Source organism: Mastomys coucha, unplaced genomic scaffold, assembly GCF_008632895.1.
Source record: "Mastomys coucha isolate ucsf_1 unplaced genomic scaffold, UCSF_Mcou_1 pScaffold5, whole genome shotgun sequence".
Taxonomy (NCBI): domain Eukaryota; kingdom Metazoa; phylum Chordata; class Mammalia; order Rodentia; family Muridae; genus Mastomys; species Mastomys coucha.
In genome coordinates this window covers 79,717,564-79,740,804 of record NW_022196911.1, presented here as the reverse complement: position 1 = coordinate 79,740,804, position 23,241 = coordinate 79,717,564, and the positions used below count along the sequence as shown (strand labels likewise).

The window sequence follows — 23,241 nt, the reverse complement described above, 5'->3', positions numbered from 1 at the left end:
CTGAGTAGGTTGTACATAAGAGGCCATGAATTTGAGAGAGAGCAAGGGGTGGGGGAGGTATATATAGAAAGATTCAGGGAGGAAAAAGAAGGGTGTGGTATGTGTAATTATATTTAATTTAAAAATATTTTTTAAATTATCAATTAAGAAAAGATACCATTTCCATGGTAGTTTGCATGTTTATGGCCCCATAGACTCATGTATTTGAATGCTTGGCCCATAAAGAGTGGCACTATTACGTGGTCCTGTTGGATGAAGTGTGCCACTGTGGAAGCAGGCTTGGATATCTCCTAGGCTCAAGCTACACCCAGAGTGGCACACAGTCTCCTTCTGTTGCTTTCAGATCAAAATGTAGAACTCTCAGCTCCTTCTCTAACACCATGCTTGTCTGTAAGCTGCCATGGTCCCTGCCATGACGACAATGATCTGAAGCTCTGAAAGTATAAGCCAGCCCCAATTAAATGCTTTTCTCTGTAAGAGTTGCTGTGGTCATGGTGTCTCTTCATAGCAATAAAATCCTAAGATAGTGCCTTTCCTTCCCAGAATCCCCTCCTCCCTGTGCAGTCCCTTTGAGGTGCCCACCTTCCTGAGGTCTGACTCAGAAAAATGTAATTATTACTATTTTTTCCTTCTCTCTGTCTTTTTCTTCTAGCCAGAGCTAAGCTCCCTAACATGTTGGGATTCCTCGCTGAGTTTCTAAGGTTCCCTTGCCCTGTCATGCGGCTGCCTGCCACTATGTGGCTGACCTCTGAGCCAGCTTATCTTCTCTATTCTCCCCGCTGCCAGGCAGTGTGAGAGTTACAGCTTGCCTGCCTGCGAGATTTTCTTTCAAACTCTAATACACTGTCCTTAAGCTTCTGTTTGAATCTGTTCTTTGTCCTTAAAATTTCCTTTGTGTCCAATCTTGAATTCTACTATCAGAAAGACTAAAAACCCCAAAAGGGGACCTTGATTCCCCAGGTACCATATGATGGTTCTGCTGGGACTCCATAAGATCTCTAATATTTCTTTCCTGCTTTTTAATTCTTTAATTGGCAGAGAACATGAACCCCTTCCTGCACCCTTAGGCGGTATCACCAGCAGCAGAGGGAACAATCTTGGAGTACTGAGCAGTTGCAGAAACCAGGGAGGCAGAGGAACATGATCATGCTTTGTTCTGCATATAAGACTATCTGCAGCTGGAGGTAGCTCTGTGGTGCGGCCCTTGCCTAGCAGTTAGCGCTGTACCATCAAACAGCAGCAGAAACACCAATCAATTTAGGAAGCTGGATCTAGAGACAAAAACCTAAAATCCTAGCAACTGTGAGGGCTGGGCATGCAAACTCATGGCCACATGGGCCTTTTTTGTTACTCTGATTCCAGAAACCAAACCAAACGAACAAAAAGATAAAAACCAACCAAACATACAGGAAATTTCCTTGGGAAGGAAGACAGTGTCTTCCAGGAGTAAAAGCCATGCTCTGAGGAGCAGGAAGGGGTCTGGGGGGACAATTGCTTTGTTTCTGTCTTTGTAACCTGGGTTGACACAACTGCTTCATTTCTCTCCCTCCGGATAGAACACAAGAGGTTTGAATCAAAAGACCTGTAAGGGCCCTTTCAGAACCAACATACATTGTTTTTTTTGTTTTGTTTTGTTGTCTATTGTCCTACCCGGCCTTTTAAATTCCCACCTCTCCCACCTCCGCCTTGGGAGAGGTCTGGCTTACAGGTAAGTGCCACACCATTTGGTTGGCTCTAAACTTCTTACAGAAGTATTCAAAGGGCCCTGTCTCAAAGTCAAACAACAAACAAATCTATTTTTACAGTGTCCTTAAGACAATCTATCTCCTTCAGCTTCACACTACAGAATATTTGATAATCTACATAGTAGCTGCTACAGTGTAACCCTGTTACCCCTGGACCCCAGGGGTGGGGGTGGGGGGTCCTCTTACTGTTGCTCTTCCGCAAACTGCTTCTGCATGTCTGGAGTGTACTGTGGGCCTGTAGGTCGCATGCTCAAGAAAGGTGGCTGACCCAGGAAAGGCACACCCGTTGCTGGCATTGGCCCCATTGGTATTCCTGCCTAGAAGAAACAGGCAACAGATTAAATAACACATGGGTTTTCTTTTTAATTATTAAAAAAGTAGGGGCTGGTGAGATGGCTCAGCAGGTAAGAGCACCGACTGCTCTTCCAAAGGTTGTGAGTTCAAATCCCTGCAACCACATGGTGGCTCACAACCACCTGTAATGAAATCTGACGCCCTCTTCTGGTGGTCTGAAGACAGCTACAGTGTACTCATTTATAAAAATAAATAAAAATCTTAAAAAACAAGTAACTTGAAAAATTACTTTGTAGTATTTTTATTAGTAAGATATATGATATATTCTAGTGAAATATTAAAATAAAGTAGGCTGAATGTTCCTTTAGAGTCAGAGGACACCACTATACCAGAGCTCCTTCAGGCTGTGTGGAAACATACAGTTATACTCCAGTGTGTTCAGTAGCCCTCATGGCATAGGTGTGCATATGTGCTTTCCCAGCATCAGTGAAGACACTGGCCTGGAGCATTCATCCCACAGGTAATACTGAACTTGATTCCAAGTATTTATAAGATAATGAATATATATATATATTTTTTTTAAAATATTTATTTATTTATTTATTTTATGTATGTGAGTACACTGTAGCTGTCTTCAGACACACTGGAAGAAAGAGGGAATCTTCTATGTCAGAAGCTGGTATATATGTGTTTGTGTGTGTATATGTGTGTATAGATCCCATTACAGATGGTTGTAAGCCACTATATGGATGCTGGGAATTGAACTCAGGACCTTGGGAAGAGCAGTAAGTGCTCTTAACTGCTGAGCCATCTCTCCAGCCTGATAATGACTATTTTGCCAAGTACATAGGCAAGAGTACTTGTTGCTCTTGCAGAAGAACTGGTTTGATTCCCAGCACCCATACGGTATCTTGTAACCACCTGTAACCCCAGTTCTAGGGGACTGGATGGCCTCAGCAGGCTCCAAGCACACAGATGATACATTTACATAAAGGCAGGCAAAACATTCATACACATAAAATAAATAAAATCCAACAGAAGATAAATATTTTGATGTTCATATCACAGCCATAATAAACTAAACTTTTACAGAAAATAACAGGTCTGATCAATAGTAAATTATATAGCAATACAGTAATATACTGTATTATTATTATTATTATTATTATTAGTTAGTTAGTTATTTTTGGTTTTTCGAGACAGGGTTTCTCTGTGTAGCCCTGGCTGTCCTGGAACTCAATCTGTAGACCAGGCTGGCCTCGAACTCAGAAATCCGCCTGCCTCTGCCTCCCAAGTGCTGGGATTAAAGGTGTGCACCACCACCGCCCGGCTAATATACTGTATTATTAACTTAACTGAAGCATCTAGAAATAAGAATTCTTCACCACAATATCCACTCACAAACTCTTTAGACCTAGAACAATAACAGCCATTTTTTTTTTTTTCTGAAACTGCTTAAATCTGCTGTGCCACTTTTTATAATTTTGAGTTCATCAAGATTTTTCTACTTTGGCTTTTATTCTTTAGATCATAAAAAGATACAGTTCCAGAAAGAAAGAACACATAGCTCTGTCATCTATCCTGCTAATTCCAATAATATTCTTTTTAGAATAGCTACTGTGGTGGTTTGAATGAGAATGGCCCCCATAGGCTCATAACTGTGAACGCTTGGTCCTCAGTTGGTGAGACTATCTGGAAAGGATTAGGAGGTGTGTTATGGGGCAGGCTTTGACCCTTCAAAACCCAGCTCCATTCCCAGCTCTTTCTCTGCCTCCCACTTATGATAAGGGCGTCACCTGTCAGCCTTTGCTGCAGTGCCTGCCCACCCGCCTACCTCCCTGCTGCCATGTTCCCTGCCACATTGGTCATGGACTTGCCCTCTGAAATCGTTTGCACCTAAGAAACTCTTTCTTTTGAAAGTTGACTTTATCATAGTGTTTTATCACAGCAATAGAAAAGTGACAAGGACAGTTTGCTAGCATATGTGAGTCTTTGAGTTTGAGCTGTATGCAGCATACATTGGGAGGCCAAGACAAAGGGGATCCTTTGAACTCAGATATAATAAAAACTCCATTAAAATGCGAACTATTGCTGGAAACAACATTGAGACATAGCTATTGACATGCAGATGCCCAGAAACAAACAATAACTATAAACAATCAGCTAAGAAGCAAGTACCTGCATTGCAATGGGTCCCTGGGACATCTGAGAGCTGTAGTTCATTCCCATCATGCCTTGCATATTGGGCTGCATGACAGAGACCATAGGAAATCCTTGCTGTTGCATTGGAATCAGGCCTGCTGGAAAACACCAAGGTTTTATTAAAGTCAACATATGTGAAGGTTTGTTTCCTTGAAACCAGAATATCCAGAGGACTCACTAACTGAAAAACTGCATATTACAATGGAAAGAGCACAAGGTCCTGATGAGACAGGCATGAATGAGAATGTCATCATCATCTTAGCTGTGTGATTTTGGGCTACTTATAGAATTTCATTTGTTGAATGAAAATAGCATTGGTTCTGCAGAGCTTGAATGTGGATGTGAAATGAATAGCATGGCCTGAATATGGACCTCAGTCTTCATCATGGGTCCTGTGATTTCTGCCCCCCCCCCCCCGGTATTCATAAGCTTGTATCATTTTCTCTCATGCTGACCTCATACAGTTAGCAGGATACTGTGGTGATGATAGCATGTAATTCCCAGACTTGTTCTTTTTGAGAGAAGATCTTATGTGACTGAAGGGCTGGCCTGATTGACCCTCCTGCCCCCAACTCCCAAAGTTGCAACTACAGATGTGTGCCACCATACATCTTGGCTCCCAAGGGTAGTTGTTTGTGGGCCTGTGGTCTCTCTGCTGCTAATGCCTGGATCTCTCTGCTGAGGCCTGGGGCTCTCTGCCATTGATGCCTAGGCTGCATGATGCATTAGTTAGTTAACTAACTAAAAGGAGGCGAGGCATAATTGTGAGATATTTTATTATAGGAAAGAGAAAATAGGCCATTCATGTAGAGAGAAAGAGGAGAGGAAGGAGAGGAGAAGAGAAGGGCAGAAACTGCCCACTGGGGCTCCAGGGTTCTAGGCCTATTACCCGACTGGGTCCAGGTTGCCTGAACAGACCACTGCCCCACAGTTGTTAGCTTTTTCTTGCTTTCTTGGAGTGCTTGTGCTCGGGGAGGCACTGCTGCATCCTCAGAACAGCAGATCTTTCCACTCCATATGACTTTCCCATGACTGCAGTTCTGCCTGACAGCTTTACTACCACTCACAGGATGCTCTGAGCCAGAACCTCCAGCAAAGCCACGCTCAAATTCCTGATTCACAAGCGCATAACAACATAACAAAATGCTTATTTTGTAAAGTTTTGGGGTTGCCTACTATATAACAGTGGTTATATAAGATCATGAACTCTGGGAGCCAAATAAATGAGTTACTTACTATCTATTGGGTTATCTGCTTGTTCCCTCACTCTGTATATTTGTATGTGTCTCTGGGACCTCCTCTTCCTGACCCTCCCCGCCACACACACACACTCTAGAACTCACTATATAGCCAGGCTGGCCTCTAACTTCCTGGGAGCTGGGTTACAGGTATATACCACTACTCCTGCTCTTTCTTAACTTCATTCTGTGCCTTCGTTTCTCATCTGTAAAACTGTAATGCTTTAGAAAGGCATTAGTAAAGGCAGAGAGTGTGGGGTCTCATTGGTGACCAGAACAGGCTTGACACAGCCTGTTCCTCTCTCATCTTTATGTCCTAATGGTCATTCTACTTTTGAATGGGTAATTTGGGTATTTGGTATAACATTTAGAGCATAAAAGTATACAAAATGAAAAGTAAGTTTCCTCTCCTGTCTCTTCATCTGTGGGCAACACTGCTATTGTAAATGTTTTTAGAAATAATCTGTGCTTCAAGTCTTCAAATGATGAAAAGTCCACTCTAAAATACTTTTTTAAAAACCCTCATGCTGAAAGTGGCACAAGCCTGTGATCCCAGCGCCCCGGAGTTGGAGGCTGCAGGATGAGGAGTTCAAGGTCATCCTCAACTTCAGAGTGAGTTCCAGAAAAGCCTGGGGCACATGAAATCCTGTCTCAAAAACAAAACAAGATCTGGTGAGGTGGCTCAGTGAGTAAGGGGCTTGCTGCCAAGCCTGACAACCTAAGGTCAATACCTAGAACCTTCGTGGCAGAAGAGGAGAACCAACCCATATGAGCTATCTTACCTCTCACCTACATACACTCACCTACTGTGGCACTGATACAAAGACACAAACTACATCAATTTTTAAAAAGAAAATTACTAAAATCAACAATAACAGCAAACTCCTCCAAAATGATGGTTAAGAGCACAAGGTCCCCTTGACAGAGGACCTGGGTTCGATTCCTGGCACCCACATGGTGACTTAAAACCATATGTAACTCCAGTTCCTGGTGATATGACAATTCTTCTGACCTTCTTGGACTCCAAAATTAATGTCATACACAAATATGCACTTGGGCACACACACATACAGACACACACATACAAACACACACATACATGCACCATGTGTCTTTATATGTGCATATTTAGACACATTTATGTATCTAAATGTCTTTAAAAATTCCATTTAGAATTAAACGTATCAGGCAATCCTTAGATCTTTTTCTTGTTCATTTTCTGTGCTCCATATGTGGATTTTTACATCAAAGTGTTAAAAAATGCAAAGCAATGAACTACACATGACATGAAGGAAAACACAGTTTTGTAAGTACAGAATACCTTAGACCATTTGATGGAAATCCGGGACATATGAGCACACCTGCCTTAGGAAACACACACATATGCACACAAATACACAACACCCCGCCACACACACACACATAATGAAAAGAATACAACTGACCCTTGGAAAGTTGGCCTGAAACTCAACCTCTCCCACTGATGGAGACAAAGTCAGAGTGAGCTGCTTCCCCCTGCCTGGAGTGCCCTTATCTCTCATCTCTGCCAGTGACCCAGGAGTTTCTGTTTCCCCAATGAGTCTACCATAACCAACAAGCACTGGCTCTGTGAGAAGGACTCCTTTTCAAAGGCAGCTAAGGGCTAAAGGGAGTAGAGCAGAAGGCAGTGGAACTGAAGAAAGGAGCAAGACAAATGTAGGTAAAAATCCTCCCTCTATTTTTGTTTATAGCAGAATGGGCCAAAATTTTATCTCCCAACTCCAGCCATCAATAAGGTATGGCTAAAATTGGTATCAGTGACCTCCAGTCCTATAACCAAGAGATGGGATTTACCCAATAGAGAGATTGCCAGGGATAAAACTGAGACTCAAATCCTTTATATTCCTTCCTTTCTTCCTTCTTTCCATCCATCATCCGCCTATCTGTCTATTTATCTATCTTTATTGAGATAGGGTCTTGCTATGTAATTCAGGCTGGCTCAGACTCACAACTCTGCCTCAGCCTCCCAAATTCTAGGATTACAGGCATATGCCACCATAGTTGGCTGAGACATAAATATTATTCTTTCTTGAGACAGGATCTCATTATGTAGCCTGGTTGCAGACCAGCCTCAAACTTAAAAATCTGCTTGCCTCTGCTTCCCAAGTCCTAGGATTAAAGGTATGTATTACCACTGGCTTAAGACTTATATACTTTTAAACCATAATATGAGATGTTCTTTTTGTACATCATTATAATAAGACCATGACATACAGAAAGAAACATGCATGAGACACTAAAGAGATTCATTTAGTCATTCAACCAGTATCTACATGGAATCTATCGTACACATAGGCAGGGTGCTGGACACACTGGAGAGGACAAGATACAGCTCCTGCCCTCTGGCACAGAGAAGGCAGAAGAAGACAAGAGAATTACAGCTTGTTGCAATGTTATTATTTGTTCTTAATATTCTTGCCCTGAAATTTTCCTTTACCTCTGAGGTTAAATAATAACTAATATAATGGATGAGTAAGTTTGGAAGACATGAAGAATGATTCTTTCACTGTCCAAACTAAACATTTAAAAAATAATTCTTGGGGTGGCGAGATGGCTTAGCGGGTAAGAGCACTGACTCCTCTTCCAAAGGTCCCGAGTTCGGATCCCAGCAACCACATGATGGTTCACAACCACCCGTAATGAGATCTGATGCCCTCTTCTGGTGCGTCTGAAGACAGCTACAGTGAATTACACTGGAGTGAGTGGGGCCGGAGCTCAATTCCCAGCAGCCACAAGATGGCTCACGGCCATCTGTATAGCTACAGTGTACTCATAACATAAAACAAATAAAATAAATCTTAAAAAAATTCTTCTTATTACTATTGTTGTTTTGTTTTTCAAGGCAGAGTTTCTCTGTGTAACCTTCCTGGTTGTCCTGGAACTCTTTTTTCTAGATGAAGCTGGCCTCCAACTTATTGAGCTCTGCCTGTCTCTGCCTCTCAAGTACTGGGATTAAAGTCATATGCCATGTCCTGGCTTTAAAAGAAATTGTAAGTGAAAGTAACATATAGAGTTAAAATGTACAGGAAATTTTACTTCTTTGGGTAGCAATATCTTTTACTTACCCATTTAATTCTAAGTTAGGAAACAATGGAAAACAACTTCAGTTTGGGGGCTGAGGACATGGGTTATGGGCAGAGTGCTAGCATGCATAAGCCTAGTCCTGGGTGCCATTCTATTACTGACAAAGAACTGTAAGCTTTCACATACCTTGAGGGGGCCTCATTCCACCTGCAACAGGAAACATGAAGCTGAAAGAAAATACAAACACATCAGTATCCTCATCTGTATAAGATTTCAAACAAAATCCGATTCTTACACAAATGAAAGAGAGCCTGGTATTGGTTCAGTAGTACGGTGATGACTTATTAATATATTGAAAAATTTACATGTGTGTTTGCCTGCCAGTTTGCCTGTGCATTGCATGCATGCCTGGTGCCAATGGAGGCCAGAAGAGGGCATTGGATCCCTTAGAACTAGTTTCAAATGCTTGTGAGTTGCCATGTGAGTACTGGGAACTAACTCCATGTCCTTTGCAAGAGCAGCAAATGTTCTTAACTGCTGCGCTATCTCTCCAGCCCCAGAATTACTAATATTAATAAAATTAAATTTTCCTACTTTCCAATGTATTAGAATGCTGATGTGAAGGGAACTTTTAAAGGGGTGTATGTGAGACAGAACACAGAAGGCCCTGACACTAAGTCCTGCCTCTCTCACCTTGTGATTTCCCTGAGATAAAAAGAGAAAATTCTGCCTCTGTCACCTTGTGATCTGCCTGAACTCCAATTTTTCCATCCATGAAATAATGGAAAATTCATGTCTGTTCAGTAAATATTTAATGAGCATCTACTACACAAAAGAACTGAAGCAGCTTACAATCTTGAATACACAGGTACAGGCAAAGCATTGCACCACAGGGTAAGTGTGCCAACTGTTTAAGCAAGGTCCAAACACTGAGAGCTCAGACGATAACAATTAACTTTTAGGTTATCTCTTGGAAGGATTTGTGGAGGCATAGAACATTCAAAATAAAGCTTATTAAAGAAAGAAGAAGAAGGATGTACAATATACAGTTTTGGCAAAAGTTCTGAAATCAGAAATGTAGGAGATTAATCAAAATGACCTGTGATTAAATATATGATTTAAAAATGTCCAGATTGCCAAGTTCAGTGGTAGAATACTACACGCAACAGGATACTAGTAGAGCATGTACAAGACCTTGGGAAAGAAGGATGGATCTATCTATCTATCTATCTATCTATCTATCTATCTATCTATCTATCTATCTATCTATCAATCATCTATTGGTGGTACATGCCTTCAGTCCCAGCAGTTGAGAGGCAGAGCCAGGTAGATCTCTGTGAGTTCAAGGCAAGCCAAGGGCACACAGTGAGACCTCATTATACACACACAAAAATTATACAGTCTACTTAAGTAGGGTCAGGCTAGCCTAGAACTATGTAGTTAGGGTTAGCCTCGAACCCTCCTGCCTCCATCTCTTCTGCTAGAACTACAAGCATGAGCCATTACTTCCAGCCATAGTTTTTAAAATGTTTATTCTTTATTTTGAATGTTCTATGTCAGAAGCTGGTATATATGTGTTTGTGTGTGTATGTGTATATTACTGTAAAATGTTACTATTTGAATAATTTTGAGAATATAATTCAGTGATATTGAGGACATTCAGTGTTGAAACCATTACCACCACTCACTACCCATGTTCAGAACCTTTCCCTCACCCTACACAGACCCTCTGGTGCCACTAATGATAAGCCACCACACCCCAGCCCCAGTACTCTGCTTTTTGTCATTTACAAATTTGTCTCTTCCAAGTCTACAGATCAAGTAGACCCAGGTAGTATCTGGATGATTTCACTTGGGCAAACTTGTTCAAGGTTCACTGAAGCATTAACTAACATCTCAGCCCCCCACCCCCCACAACTCTGAATGTGTGTAGGGTGCTGTTTATCCTCCCATCTCTACGTGGATACTTGGGTTTCTTCTGTCCTTTAGCTGATGTGAATGATACTGCTAAGAACACAGGTGTGCATGTGACTGACCCCAGTTCTTTTACATGGACCTATGAGGGAGACTGCACAGATCATATGGTAACTCTATGTGTAGTTCTCAAGAAACTGCCAAACTGTTTTTCACGGTGACTGCACCAATCCACATCCCTCCCAGCCATGCACAGGACTCTGCTGTCACATCCCACACAATCCTTGTGTGCATGCATGTGTGTGGGTGTGTGTGCGCATGAGTGTGTGTGGTGTATATGTACACCTCCTGCCTGCACATATGTCCCTGCGCTAAATGTACACCTGGTGCCTATAAAGGCAGGAAGAGGGAGTTGGATCTTCTAGAAAATTAGAGTTTCAGATGATTGTGAGCCACCATATGGATCCTGGGAATCAAACCTGGGACTTTTGGAAGTCTAGCCGTGCTCTTAAGCACAGAACCATCTGCTAGTCATATATATAAATAAAATATATAATATTATATAATATATACAACATACATATAATTATATATGTTTTATATATGTTATATATAAGATTTTAGTTTAAAATTAACTAAAACACATATAACATATATTATATATAACATATATTTATAATTTATATATTTGTTATATATATGTGTATATGTGCATACACATACAAACACACACACATACACACACACACACAAATGGGTGTGAAGTAGTATGCCACTGTGGATTGGATGGACATCTCTGCCATCAGACATTTCAAGAAGAACAGCATGTCATAAAGTGTGCTTTGGGAGGGTACTTTAATGGCAGCATATGGAAAGACCTGAAGCAAGAAGAATTGGCCAAGAAAATACCACAATGTTCTTCATGAGTGATGTAAAAGGAGTGACAAACAAGGCAGGAAGGATGGGAAGGAAGTGAGCACAAGATATGAAAAGGGAAGACTGGAGAGAAGCTGGCAGCTGCCAGGGTGGGGAACAGTGGGAACACAGAAAACACGTAAGAAGATGCTGATTGGACAACTGCCAGGACTGGGCGGCTCCGTGCTGGCCTTGAGAGCCTCGAGCACAGCTTTTTAATGGGCCTGGGGAGAAAGGTGCTGGAGATGAGACCTTGAAGAGCAACCCAACAGATAATTAGAAACATGGTGGTACACATCTATAGTGCCAGCATACAGGAGGCAGAAGCGGGTGGATCTCTGTGAGATCTTGAAGCCAGCCTGGTCTACATAGTGAGTTCCAGGACAGCCAGGGCTATGGAGAAAGACCCTGTCCAAAGAAAAGAAAGAAAGGGGGTGGGGAAAGGGGAGGAGAGAGAAATAAAGAAATGTTACTCAAACTTAGGATCAAAACCTGGAAAAATTCAGTGCTCCAGATAAATCTTTTAAATTAAGGTTAAAACAAACCAACCACCAAATGGATACTATAAGCAAGGAAGTTGGCATGCGTAGCAAGAGGACACCACAGGCGACCTTGCAGCGTCTCACCCTGGAAACTGAGGGGAGAATGGCCACTGACAGGCAAGGAGCAGCTCAGAACTCAGCACTGAGTTCAAGAAAGCAGCTGCCAGTGTCTACTGCTGCAGCAAGTAGCACTTGAAGTCCAGATGAAGATGAAGAAAAAAAGCCACCACCTTGACAATGGTGGTGTTCCAGTGGGTGGTTTCAACCAGCGAAGGGAAGAGAAACATTGAGTCCTTAGTAACAGGAAAAACTAGGGTTTTGAAGGAACGGGACTAACAGGTGAGAGGGAACTGGTTTAAGGAAATGGTCCTTTCGCTGAGACTGGAGAGGGGACAAATTAAGAAAGGGAGGGAAGCTTTTTTTTTTTTTTTTTACAACTATGTGTAAGGGTGTTTTGGCTGCATGTATAGCCACATGCTACAAGCATGCAGTGCCGCAAAAAGAGGGTGTGAGATCCTGTGGCATTTACAACTGCTTACAAACCAACATGTGGGTCTAGGAGTCAAACCCAAGACCCCAGCAAGAGCAGCCAGTGCTCTTAACCACTGAGCCATCTCTCCAGCACCAGGGAGGAGACCTCCTAGCTGGGAAAAGTCTCTCAATTTCAGATTCAAAGATGCTCTTGAGAAGTATTAGAGGAGGTTAGTGGGCACCAGGAACTGAATGTCAAATTCAGGAACTCTTGCTTTTAAAAAACAAAGCAAAGCAAAACAACAAAAACCCTCTACTCACCCTCCTATTCACAGGAAAAAGCCTAAAATACCAACTTTATAGTCCATGGCTCTCCAGTGTTTTAGTGGTTTGTTTTGTCCCCTTTAATGACAAAATGGTTTAACATTTTAGTTAGACATCCATCTGGCTTTTGTGGAGGGGCTGGCTACTGATGAATCTTGTGGCTGACAAGCAGGCCTAAAGAGTCAGCCCTTTTCTTAATGGTATACAAGAGGCAAGAATAGTCGAGTCATGTGTTAACTGGTTTGTCTGTCTAAGACAAAACTTCTAGGCTCAATCAATCCTCCGTCTTATCTCCTGACAGCAGGACTATAGCTGTGTGCCACCATGTCTTTCACTGGATAAAATGTTTTAGTTCAAGGACAGCACTGGTGATCATCTGTTTTAAAAGGCACCACTTACACACCAACATTGATAAGCTTAGTAGCAAGGAATACAGTTAAGTAGGCAACCACTTGACTTTGCCAAACCTGCCTTAAAGATTCAAGTCACCAGTATGGTGGAGTGGCTCAGTAAAACTTGGAGTGACTTCTATTCTCTTGTAGCCAATTGTAGTCCCCTTCTTACCCTACCTGTCTGCTCCCTCCCTGTCAAGTGAGGACACAGAACCCAACGTTGTTAAGGCAACCACAGAGACAGGATATAAGATGTATTACAGGGCTGGAGGGATGATTAGTAAGCTGCTCTTGTGAAGGACCTGGGTTCAGTTCCGAGCATCCACGTAGTGGCTCCTGGTCACCCTTAACTCTATTTCCTGTCACCCTCTTCTGAGGACACCAGACATATGTGTGGTGCGCATATGTGGTCAAACCCCACACATATTAATAAATATAAAATATGATTTAAAAATACCTGTTATAGATTTTAAAAGCTACTTAAAGAATCAAACACATATAAGAACAAACCAACTGTACTGATAAATATAATTCTAGTAAAAATTTAACATCCCAAAGTTGCTTAGTGATCCCTGTGTTTTTATTATGAAATATTTAGATTACTAGTACTAGAATATTTTTCTTTTCATTCGTGTTTCTGTGTGTGGACAGCCAAGAAAGCCAGAAGAGGGCATCAGATGCCCTGGGGCTGGAGTTAAAGGCAGATCTGAGCCTCCTCCCCCATGCGAGTGCTCTTCTCTCCAGCCCCTACCATTCTCTTTTGTTAAATGTACTTATTGTGTGTATGTCTGGAGCTGTTCATGTGGAGGTGGGAGGACAATGTGGGGGAGTCAGTTCTCTCCTTGTACTGCCAACCAATTCTTAGACTGGCTAGACAAGCAGCTAAAACACTGATAAGCAGAAAGATGCTAATAAGACAACTGAGCTTGAGGAAAGGACCCGGTGGGTGTGAACCAATTGAGTGTCCAAGAACTTGACTTGAAGGGACGAACACTAACTGAAATGCTGCCAAGTCTCAGACCAGGAGCGCTGCTTGTCACAAGCCTTTTGCTACTAACCTACATTTGCTACTGGCTTTCATGTCTCAGGCCTGGACTCCTAAATACAGTCTTCTAAATGGATCTCCTCAGCCTCAGCCTCAGACTCTAGTTTCTAACACATATAATACAGCACTGGTGTGAGGCAGATTCAGTAAAGATCCGGTCAGAAGATGCACACCCAGGCTTAAAATAGTATGACTCCTCTGTGGGGACCCACACCACAGTTCTCCTGGTTTCCCCTCATGGCCTTTTTGGATCCGGCATGCTTTCCCTTTCCTTTTTATCACATGAAACTCTTCTCTCCATTCAATAGCAGCTGATCTGCACTGAAGATGTGTTCTTCCCCACAGCATTTGCTAGCCCTCCACTCCCCCAATCCCCTTATGACAATCTCAACCCCTTCCCCCAACCCCCCTGGTGCAGCCAAAAATCAACTTCACTCTTGGGCATTTTGGTGGAACTCACAAATACTTACATTTAAAAAAACATGTCAGGATAAGTAAGAAACAGCAGAGGATGGAGAGACAAAAAAGTTCCCACAGAGCTTGTAAGAGAGCAGGGCAGGAAGCTAAGGTTACTTCGTGAACACACTGAGCACTGGGGCCTGCCTGTCTTGAGTCTTTTGAACCCATTAGGGCAGTGGTTCTCAGCCTTCCTAATGCTGGGACCCTTTAATATACTTCTTTGTGTGGGGGTGACCCCCAACCATAAAATTATTTCATTGCTGCTTCATAACTGTAATTTTGCTACTGCTATGAATCATATTGTAAGTAGCTGATGTGTGACCCCTAAGAGGGGTTCAGACTCACAAGTTGAGAATTGCAGTATTAGGGCATCAAGAATAATGATACTTAGCTCGGGGTGGCGGAGTCCATAAACCTAGCAATAATGAGATTGAAGTAGTCGGATCACAAGTTTGAGGCTGCCCTGGGACTATATGTTCAACTCTAGTCTTTTTTAGTAAAAGAGACCGTCACAAAATAAACAACATTCTCAAACCAGTACTTTACACACCTACATTTGTAGTCATTATACATGACTCCAAGTGGGGTCACTAAAGACTCATCCAGATTGTTTTCAACTCTATTGCTTGACTTGGTTAGAGGTAAATACTGCCGTTTATAAGTTTCAAGCATTTATTCTAGGATAGTCTATTCAGTGTATTGGGCAAAAGTGGCTGTTTGCAGGTGGCTGCCTTTGGCTAGCCTTTAAGGAAACTAAGTAGCTAAAAGAAAGTATTTAGAAAACAATATCTAAGGCAGAAGCCAGGGTCAGAATCAGTTCCAGCTGGTAATTTCTTTTTCCCACTGAAAGCTTAGAGAGAAGAGTGTTGGCTTCTGTTTTTCTCCAATTATACTCTGCTACTTTGTTAGCTTTCTTATAGATAACTTCAGCTCTTAGCATTGCTTTCCCAAAACCAAAATATTCCTGAGTATATAGTTGCTCAGCCCAAGAAAGTATCTAATAAATGTAATACCAAATACTCTTCCACAACCACTGTAATAATTTCTGTCTCCTATATATTTAGTACCTGTTGGAGTGCACACAAGTTTATTGTCCATGTTCTTTTCCCTAGTACAGGATCTCAGGATGCCCAGGCTAACCTCAAACTCTCCACATAGCTGAGCATGTTTTTGAACTCCTGCTTACATTTCCTCAGAGCTGGATTATAGGCATGCACCAGCATAGCTGCTTGGACCAGTGACATTAAAATACTATAAACCAAACTGAGCAATGCACTTAATTTTTCTGTACCCAGGGTTCTTCCTTTTTAAATTTTTTTTAAAAGAGAACATTTGTGCCTAAAACATAAAATTCTTTGAAATTTTCTAGCACTGGTCCCATTATTAATCATACATCTGATTAGACTAATGCCATTTAGGAATGACACTTTAGAAATTGTCATCCTGTGTCTATTCTGCAGGCAAAAGCGATTTCTAAAGTTCACTAATGAAAAACCCTAATGAAACAGTGACAATAACAGAGGAGGAAGTTAAAACATTTTAAGTTTAAAGTCAAAGACTGTAGAGGAAGCGGAAAACCCGGCCACACACAGTTGCTTTATTCAAGTGACTGCTTTTTTCCTTCTGTGAATGAGTGTGTGTGTGTGTGTGTGTGTGTGTGTGTGTGTGTGTGTGTGTATGCACCTGTAAGAGGTGGTTACTTTAAAATCTTTTGCACATTTAAGTGTGACTCCAAAATTAAACTTTACATGAAAAACACTTCGCTTTCCCAAGATAACTTAGGATATTTAAAAATATAAAGCTAATTTTATCTCGGAATGTGTGTGCTGTATGTTAGCTAATTAAATAAACACTAACTGAGTCATGATAGAAATGGGTGCAGACTTTCTGGAATCAAACATTTTGTTAAATGAAAATGAACTTAAGTTAAATGCCCCTTTACCATTCTGGATACAGGAAGCACAGGCTAAAAATTATTTGAAATATAACAAAGAGCAGATTTTTATTTTTAAAAGGAGCTCAATAAAGTCTGGAAGCTTTTGTTGTAACAGGAGCATACTGTTCTTGGTCAGTGAATTTTCTTTGTTTCAAAATGTCTTTTTAAAAAGGAGTCAGACAAATGGCAAGAGTTTCATCTACTAGATGAGCTTTATCTCAAGACAATTACTAATTCAAAGGTCTCCAGATTTTCCTATTTGTACCTGAAGAAAAGAAAAAGGTCTGGACAGGACGCTCTATGAGAGGAAAGACAATACACTCTTAAAACGGTTCCTCCAGCTTTTGTGACTATACCGTCACAGCCTTCGCTCCAACAGCAGCTCGAGCCCAACAAGCCTGGAAGGGACTCGCGGGCGCTCGAGGCCCCGCGGCAGGTGCGGTGGCGCCTGCACCCGAGTGCGCTCCCCGCGGGTCCCCAGGACGCTCGCGTCCCGCAACCGCCGCCCCTGCGCCCGGCCCCACCTGCCCATCCCGCCGACCCACTTGCCCGCTCCGCCGGTCCCGCGCCCCGCCCCGCCGACCCACCTGCCTGCCCCGCCGGGGCCCGCGCCCGCCCCCGCCGCGCCGCTGGCTCCGGCTCCCGGCCGCAGCGCCATCTTGCTCCGGGACGCCGCCGCGCCAGCAGCTGTCAGCCAAAGACAGGCACTTCCGGGGCAGACACCGCCCCACCAAGTCGGGGCCGACGACGGGGCGGGGCCGCGAGCCCACGTGACTTCATGGCCCTCGGGCACGAGCAGCGCGCCCCCGCCGCATGCTGCAGGAGTCACAGCACTGCGGCTGGTGTAGTTACTTTGCAAACCAGGATCTGCACTAGTGCACACAGTAGGTCCTGAATTAACCGGATGATGGAACACAGGTGCTCTTCCGTTGTTCCTTTACACGACAGGATCCTAGGGAGCCCTTACAGCTGTTTCCCTTGGCACTCTTCAGCACCCATCACAGGCACTGACAGTGCCTTTTACTGCCAACCAAGAAAGAGCATACATGAACCCTATTCACACGAAGAGGAAGGATATCCTCCAAGGTGCCCTACTGTGTTCGATTTTGCCATCGTGAGGTCCAACAAGCACAATTATGCTGAACCTACACAATGTATTTTTACTTTGACACCTCCACCCCTAATCAAGCTACCTGGGAGTAAAATGTGTTGAAAGTTTGTAAAGCTCTTAGATAATGGATTAATTACAACCAGTCCCTGCCACTTCTTGCCTTACAGCTTTTGATAAGACATTTATAATAGGTTATTAGTTTTACTAGACCAGCCAGTTTTATGTGCATTTAAAAGTCTGGTGTCCCTATGAGTTATTACTGCTATTTTAGAAATGAGAAAAATCAATCTTAAAAGTTCTTGTAATACGCTGTTTTGGAGCGGCAAGCAGTGTATCCGGGCCAATGTGTCCTCAGAGTCCTTGATCCTTTAACTAGGACCATGCCCATTATTTGTGGGATCTTGTTTACTATTTCAGTCTTCCTCTTCCCTGGAAGAAGCTAACATTTTTGTAGGAAGAGTCCTTACTGATGTATAAGAGTTTAAATTCATTACTGACCTTTTGACAAAACAAGCTAATACAAGTTTTGTGGCTACTTCGTGGATTGGGTGGTTGCTCAGGAAAGAATGAAGAGAAAATAACAGAGTAGGGATTGTCAAAGTGATCTGTTAGCATCTCTATCTGCACTAGAGTCCTGCTCGGATGCTTTGAGGTCGTGGCCTCATACCACACGATTGTTTCTATACTTCATCACTGTCATTAGTTGCAAAAGAGTGGTGCTGAAGGAATATCTGTTGTGAGTTTACAAAGCTTCAGACAGAAATAAGTACTTTTAGTCTTAAAATACAGGAAAAGCTGAAGGTCTAAAATGAAAGAACACACCTGACAATGGTTTCAAGTGTATATCCACTTCAGGATACACACTGACTCAACTATCTGCAAGAATAAAAAAATTACTACATACTTCCAGCTTTTACTCTCTAGAGCAGTTTATTTAAATGAAGCCTGATTTAAAAAAAAAAAAAATCTTTGTCCCATCTATTCAAGACAGTCTCCTGTCTATATTCTCAGTAGTAAAGGAGCTGAAACAGGAGGACTGCTGTGAGTTCCAGGCCAGTCTGGGATACAGAGATCCATTTTCAAAACAAATACACATTAAAAAGGTCTCCCTGGTTGACTTTAGACTGAAGCATCAACTGCCTAGGGTAAAGGAAACAGGTTTAATTCAGTTGATGGCAGTCACCTACGTTGCAGTCCTGTGGCAGCACAGACCCTGGGAAATTCTAGGCCCCAGTTTTAAGTGCCTCAACTTGTACCAAGCCTTTTTTATTTCACTGTACAAAGCAGATAATTAAGAAAAACCTGCCCACTGTGCACTGCCTTGGTCCAAATGATCACAATCCTCTGCTGAGGGGGATAAAGGCCATCAAGTCTCAGCAAAGATAAGCATCTGAGACAAAGAAGCCAGGAATATTGTGTAACGGGAATCTTCTTCCTTATCAGGATAGGATAGAGTGCTATCAGCTTTCAAGCAGAGTCATCTTGAGTGGAAAGAGACAGGAAAGAAGATGGTTAAATGATGGAGAATGAAGTCAGACAGGGAGAGGCTGATCATAACCTTACAGTTGCAACAGTATGATAGCTAAGGATGAGCTCTCTCCCCAGTGCAGTATATTTATTTCAACAGACTGAAGTTTTCAATCCTCTGGAACTTGGATAGCCACAGATGGGGGACCTCCTTATCATGGCTCATACCACAAAGAAACACACTACAGGGAGCACGAGGCTTCTCCCTGCGGCTGGCCTGTGCTGCTGCTCTTGTTTGTACCCCACACACCACTGGCTCTCCATGCACACAAGTGTGGATGGTGCACTCAAGCTCAAGGTTTTATTTTAAAATTCTGTTCCAGATGCTTCTCCACAGCATGCATCACACTTTCCTTCACACTTGAAGGGCAAAATCCTTAAGAGTTCACCACATTTGGGTGTTATTTTAGCATCAGCTCTTGTTCTTCTATAAGAAGTATCTCTCCGGATTCAGGCAGAAATGTCAATGCATGTTATTTCCATTGTATAAATTCCACCTACAAAGTGAAGCTTGATGCATCACTACAACAGGACCATTCTGTTCTCTCATATCCTTGTTGGTTTAAAATGTTTGGTAAAGATGGTTGTAAGTACTCCATGAGAATTCATGTGGGGCTCATAAGTTACAATGCAGAGATTGCTTTCTAAGGTGTTTATTTTTTAACTTTTCTCTTTGAGAGTTTCTTTCTTCTTGCTGTTTTGGCCAGCAACCTTTTTCCTATGAAAAGGAAGACATGCTGAATCAGAATTTCTATATAAATTTACTTCAATAACTAAATAAACATGTGCTAAAAGTCACTGTACAGCAAAGCATCTGTGGCACTGGGAACAAAGATGTTTACTAGGTCTCTGCCTAACAAAAAAAATCACTGTCCATCTGAAAAACATTATTACCAACTACGCTGCTACACAGCACAAAGCACAGAGCCTGGGTTTGACCCAGTGGTTCTGTGGTAAGACGAGACACTGCTGTTAAGTGATGTTTGTACATGCACTTTCAAATAAGACAATGAGGCAGAATGGATCAAACCTGCTGGTCATCACACATTAGACAAGCAACTTGTCCAAGTCACCAAAGAAAGTTCCTATTAGAATCAGTTTTTAGGCTCCAAGTCCAAATCCACCCCTCACACACCAGGCTGGGTCGGCAGGGCCTAAAGGGAGGCCCTCGGGATTGGGTTCCAAGTCTAATGTGGAAGCTGAGCTGAAGACATAAACTTATACAGCCCAAAGCAACCCGTATCGGTAACGGAGAAGGAGCATGAACTAGATCATGATGGAGCTTGTTCTTGTGTTTAGAAAGATGGTCTTTAAATTAGAAGTAAATGGAAAAAGAGCCTTAAGTGTGTGGCTGATATCACAAGACTTAACCAGCACTCCCAAGGCTTCTTGTAGTTAAGTTTTAATAAGCCCAAAAGAATACTATAAACACAAAACATTTAAAATGTAGTTACTCAAAAGTGTTTAATCTAAATAATTAATAATAATAATAATAATAATAATAATAATAATAATAATACTGAATCCTATTAAAATTCAATGGTCTCCATGTTATGCTCCATCTGACTTTCAGGCTCCAGAAAAGCCTCCACTGGCTTCTACTCAGTGCCCAAGATTCATCCATTTGTAATCTTAGCTTCCCTAAGAAGTAACTCTGACAGGTGCCTAACATGCCTAACAACCCTCATGATATTCCAGATAAACTACCTGCTACACAAAAACTGTACACACACACACACACACCCCTACAACATTAAGAATTTGTAAAACTGAGAAAGTACCAATGGAATTTAAACTATTTTTTTTTTTTTTTTTTTTTTTTTTTTTTTTTTTTTTTTGGTTTTTCGAAACAGGGTTTCTCTGAGTATCCCTGGCTGTCCTGGAACTCACTCTGTAGACCAGGTTGGCCTTGAACTCAGAAATCCGCCTGCCTCTGCCTCCCAAGTGCTGGGATTAAAGGCGTGCGCCACCACTGCCCAGCTTGAATTTAAACTATTAAGCTTGTGGTGTGTATTCCTCCACATTCAATCTTGAGAAAACACTAAAACTCTGGGACACCCTGTGCACTGCCAACACCTGGAGTGCACTTTTTATTTCCACAGCACTAGAATGCTGTGCAAGCCTCCTGTTCTGCTTACAAGGATGACACAGTTTCATAGGATTGATCACCTTGTTCTTTCTGAAGATCTAAGTCTCACCTGTCCTTAGACAAATCTACCTCCTTGAAACCTCGTGTAACTGTCCCAGCCCACAAGACCTTCCCCTTATTTAAATTCCTTTGTTTAAAGTCATCTAATGTTCTCATATGACCTGTTTTACATGCATTTCTCTAGCCTACCAGCATCGAGTTTCTGTAGTGAACTATGCTAGTCTATGGAACAGTCCACCTAAGGGCTTTCCCGCCCATTTTAAGGTAATGGAAAGTAGAATTAGCTTACTTCTCTAGGATGCTAACACCACCCTTAGGACGGACACACACACACACACACACACACACGAACTGGGGAATTTGTGAAAAGCACCATCTTCTTTAACTAGAATAATGGAACTCAGATATTCTGGCAAACCTTACTAAAACACTAGCACCCTAGAATAGATAAAACATACCTGTATGTATCCCACAAGACCTACGCTAAGTACTCACCCCTCCCCCGCCAAAAAACCCCTAAGCTAAGTAGTAATTTTTAAAGGACACAGTGCACCTCTACATAAGCCTAAGATTATATGAAATTCTGCCCTGGCGACAGAAGCTTTGAGAAAGGTTTGATCAACACCTGTCAATGCTCCTAATTGCTGGTTTCAGCAGCCTGGCCTACTGCAGACGGTGTGGAGTGTGAGGTGCAATTCTAACCCACAGTAAACTTTAATCTACTTTCAAATATGGCAGGAAACCCAGATGATTATATTAATCACAGAAAATTTCAACACTAAAATATGCATACTCTCCAGTCAAAGGCATTCTGAGACACATTTTGACCATATCTTATAATGGATTACCAATGTAGTCATTTTACTTCTATAAATGCCTCTTAAGGAAAGCAATGCCTACTCTAATGATAGCAGTTTTCTTCCCATCTAGGTACTTACTGTTTAGCTTGTTCTAAGAAATACTTTGGAGTTGTACTAATGCTCTCCCTTTCCAATGGCTTCTTAATCATTTTTTTCTTCTGTTTGCTGGAAGTTAAGAAGTGAGAGAAGAAGTAATTTAAATACAAGTTCATTTAGAAGCTAAAGTCAGCTGAGGTTCTACTCACTTCAAGGGCCCAGATCAGCTGACAGCACTTACAACTGTTTCAGAAAAATCAAAAAAAAATTTTTTTCCTTCTGGTTTTTTGAGACAGGGTTTCTCTGTGTAGTCCTGGAACTCACTCTGTAGACCAGGCTGGCCTCAAACTCAGAAATCCGCCTGCCTCTGCCTCCCAAGTGCTGGGATTAAAGGCGTGCACCACCACTGCCCAGCTCAGAAAATCATCCTTAAAAATCACACTGGTTATGATTAAATATATTTTGGGACAACCTCATGTTCTATGTCAATAAGCATTAAAGAATCTGACTCCAGACAATTAATCATTATTAGTAATTCTAAGCATATTTTACTCACTGAATAATTTTTAAGAATCTAATTTCAAAGCTGAAAAAACTGAGAAGGAACTAATACATTCTAAAGTAAAATGTTTACTTAAAAAATGCTTTAGCCAGGCACTAGTGGTGCACTCCTTTAATCCCAGAACTTGGGAGGCAGAGGCAGGCAGATTTTTGAGTTCCAAGCCAGCCTGGTCTACAGAGTGAGTTCCAGGAGAGCCAGGGCTACACAGAGAAACCTTGTCTCCAAAAAAAAGAAAGAAAGAAAGAAAGAAAGAGAGAGAGAGAAAGAAAGAAAGAAGGAAAGGAAGGAAGAAAGGAAGAAAGAAAGAAAGAAAGAAAGAAAGAGAAAGAAAGGTTAAAAACAGGAAAAAATTTGTCAGGCATAGTGGCACACACACCTTTATAATCCCAGCATTTGGGATCAGAGGCAGGTAAATGTCTGTGAATCTGAGGTTAGCCTGGTCTACATAGTGAGACT

The 23,241-nt window shown here is 42.0% G+C and overlaps 2 protein-coding genes across 9 annotated transcripts in view; both read right to left on the bottom strand.

The window, feature by feature from the left end:
• The window catches only part of Synrg (synergin gamma), a 79,851-nt gene extending 62,488 nt beyond the window's left edge, over nt 1-17,363 (bottom strand). For 5 of the 8 annotated variants that reach the window (XM_031354703.1, XM_031354705.1, XM_031354708.1 and 2 more), the window contains exons 1-4: nt 17,128-17,363; nt 8,729-8,769; nt 4,218-4,336; nt 1,932-2,062 (exon numbers count right to left, since the gene is read on the bottom strand). In XM_031354703.1, the coding sequence (XP_031210563.1) occupies nt 1,932-2,062; nt 4,218-4,336; nt 8,729-8,769; nt 17,128-17,198 (362 nt within the window). In that variant the 5' untranslated portion in view covers nt 17,199-17,363. Of the gene's footprint in view, nt 1-1,931; nt 2,063-4,217; nt 4,340-8,728; nt 8,770-17,127 lie in introns of all 8 variants that reach the window. The other 3 variants (XM_031354704.1, XM_031354706.1, XM_031354709.1) reach the window with 1 other exon arrangement.
• A 2,090-nt stretch (nt 17,364-19,453) lies between these two features.
• Nucleotides 19,454-23,241, bottom strand: part of Ddx52 (DExD-box helicase 52) — a 20,009-nt gene continuing 16,221 nt past the window's right edge. Inside the window, exons 14-15 of the mRNA XM_031354712.1 lie at nt 22,266-22,352; nt 19,454-19,896 (exon numbers count right to left, since the gene is read on the bottom strand). Coding sequence (XP_031210572.1) covers nt 19,839-19,896; nt 22,266-22,352 — 145 coding nt within the window. The 3' untranslated portion in view covers nt 19,454-19,838. The remainder of the gene's footprint in view (nt 19,897-22,265; nt 22,353-23,241) is intronic.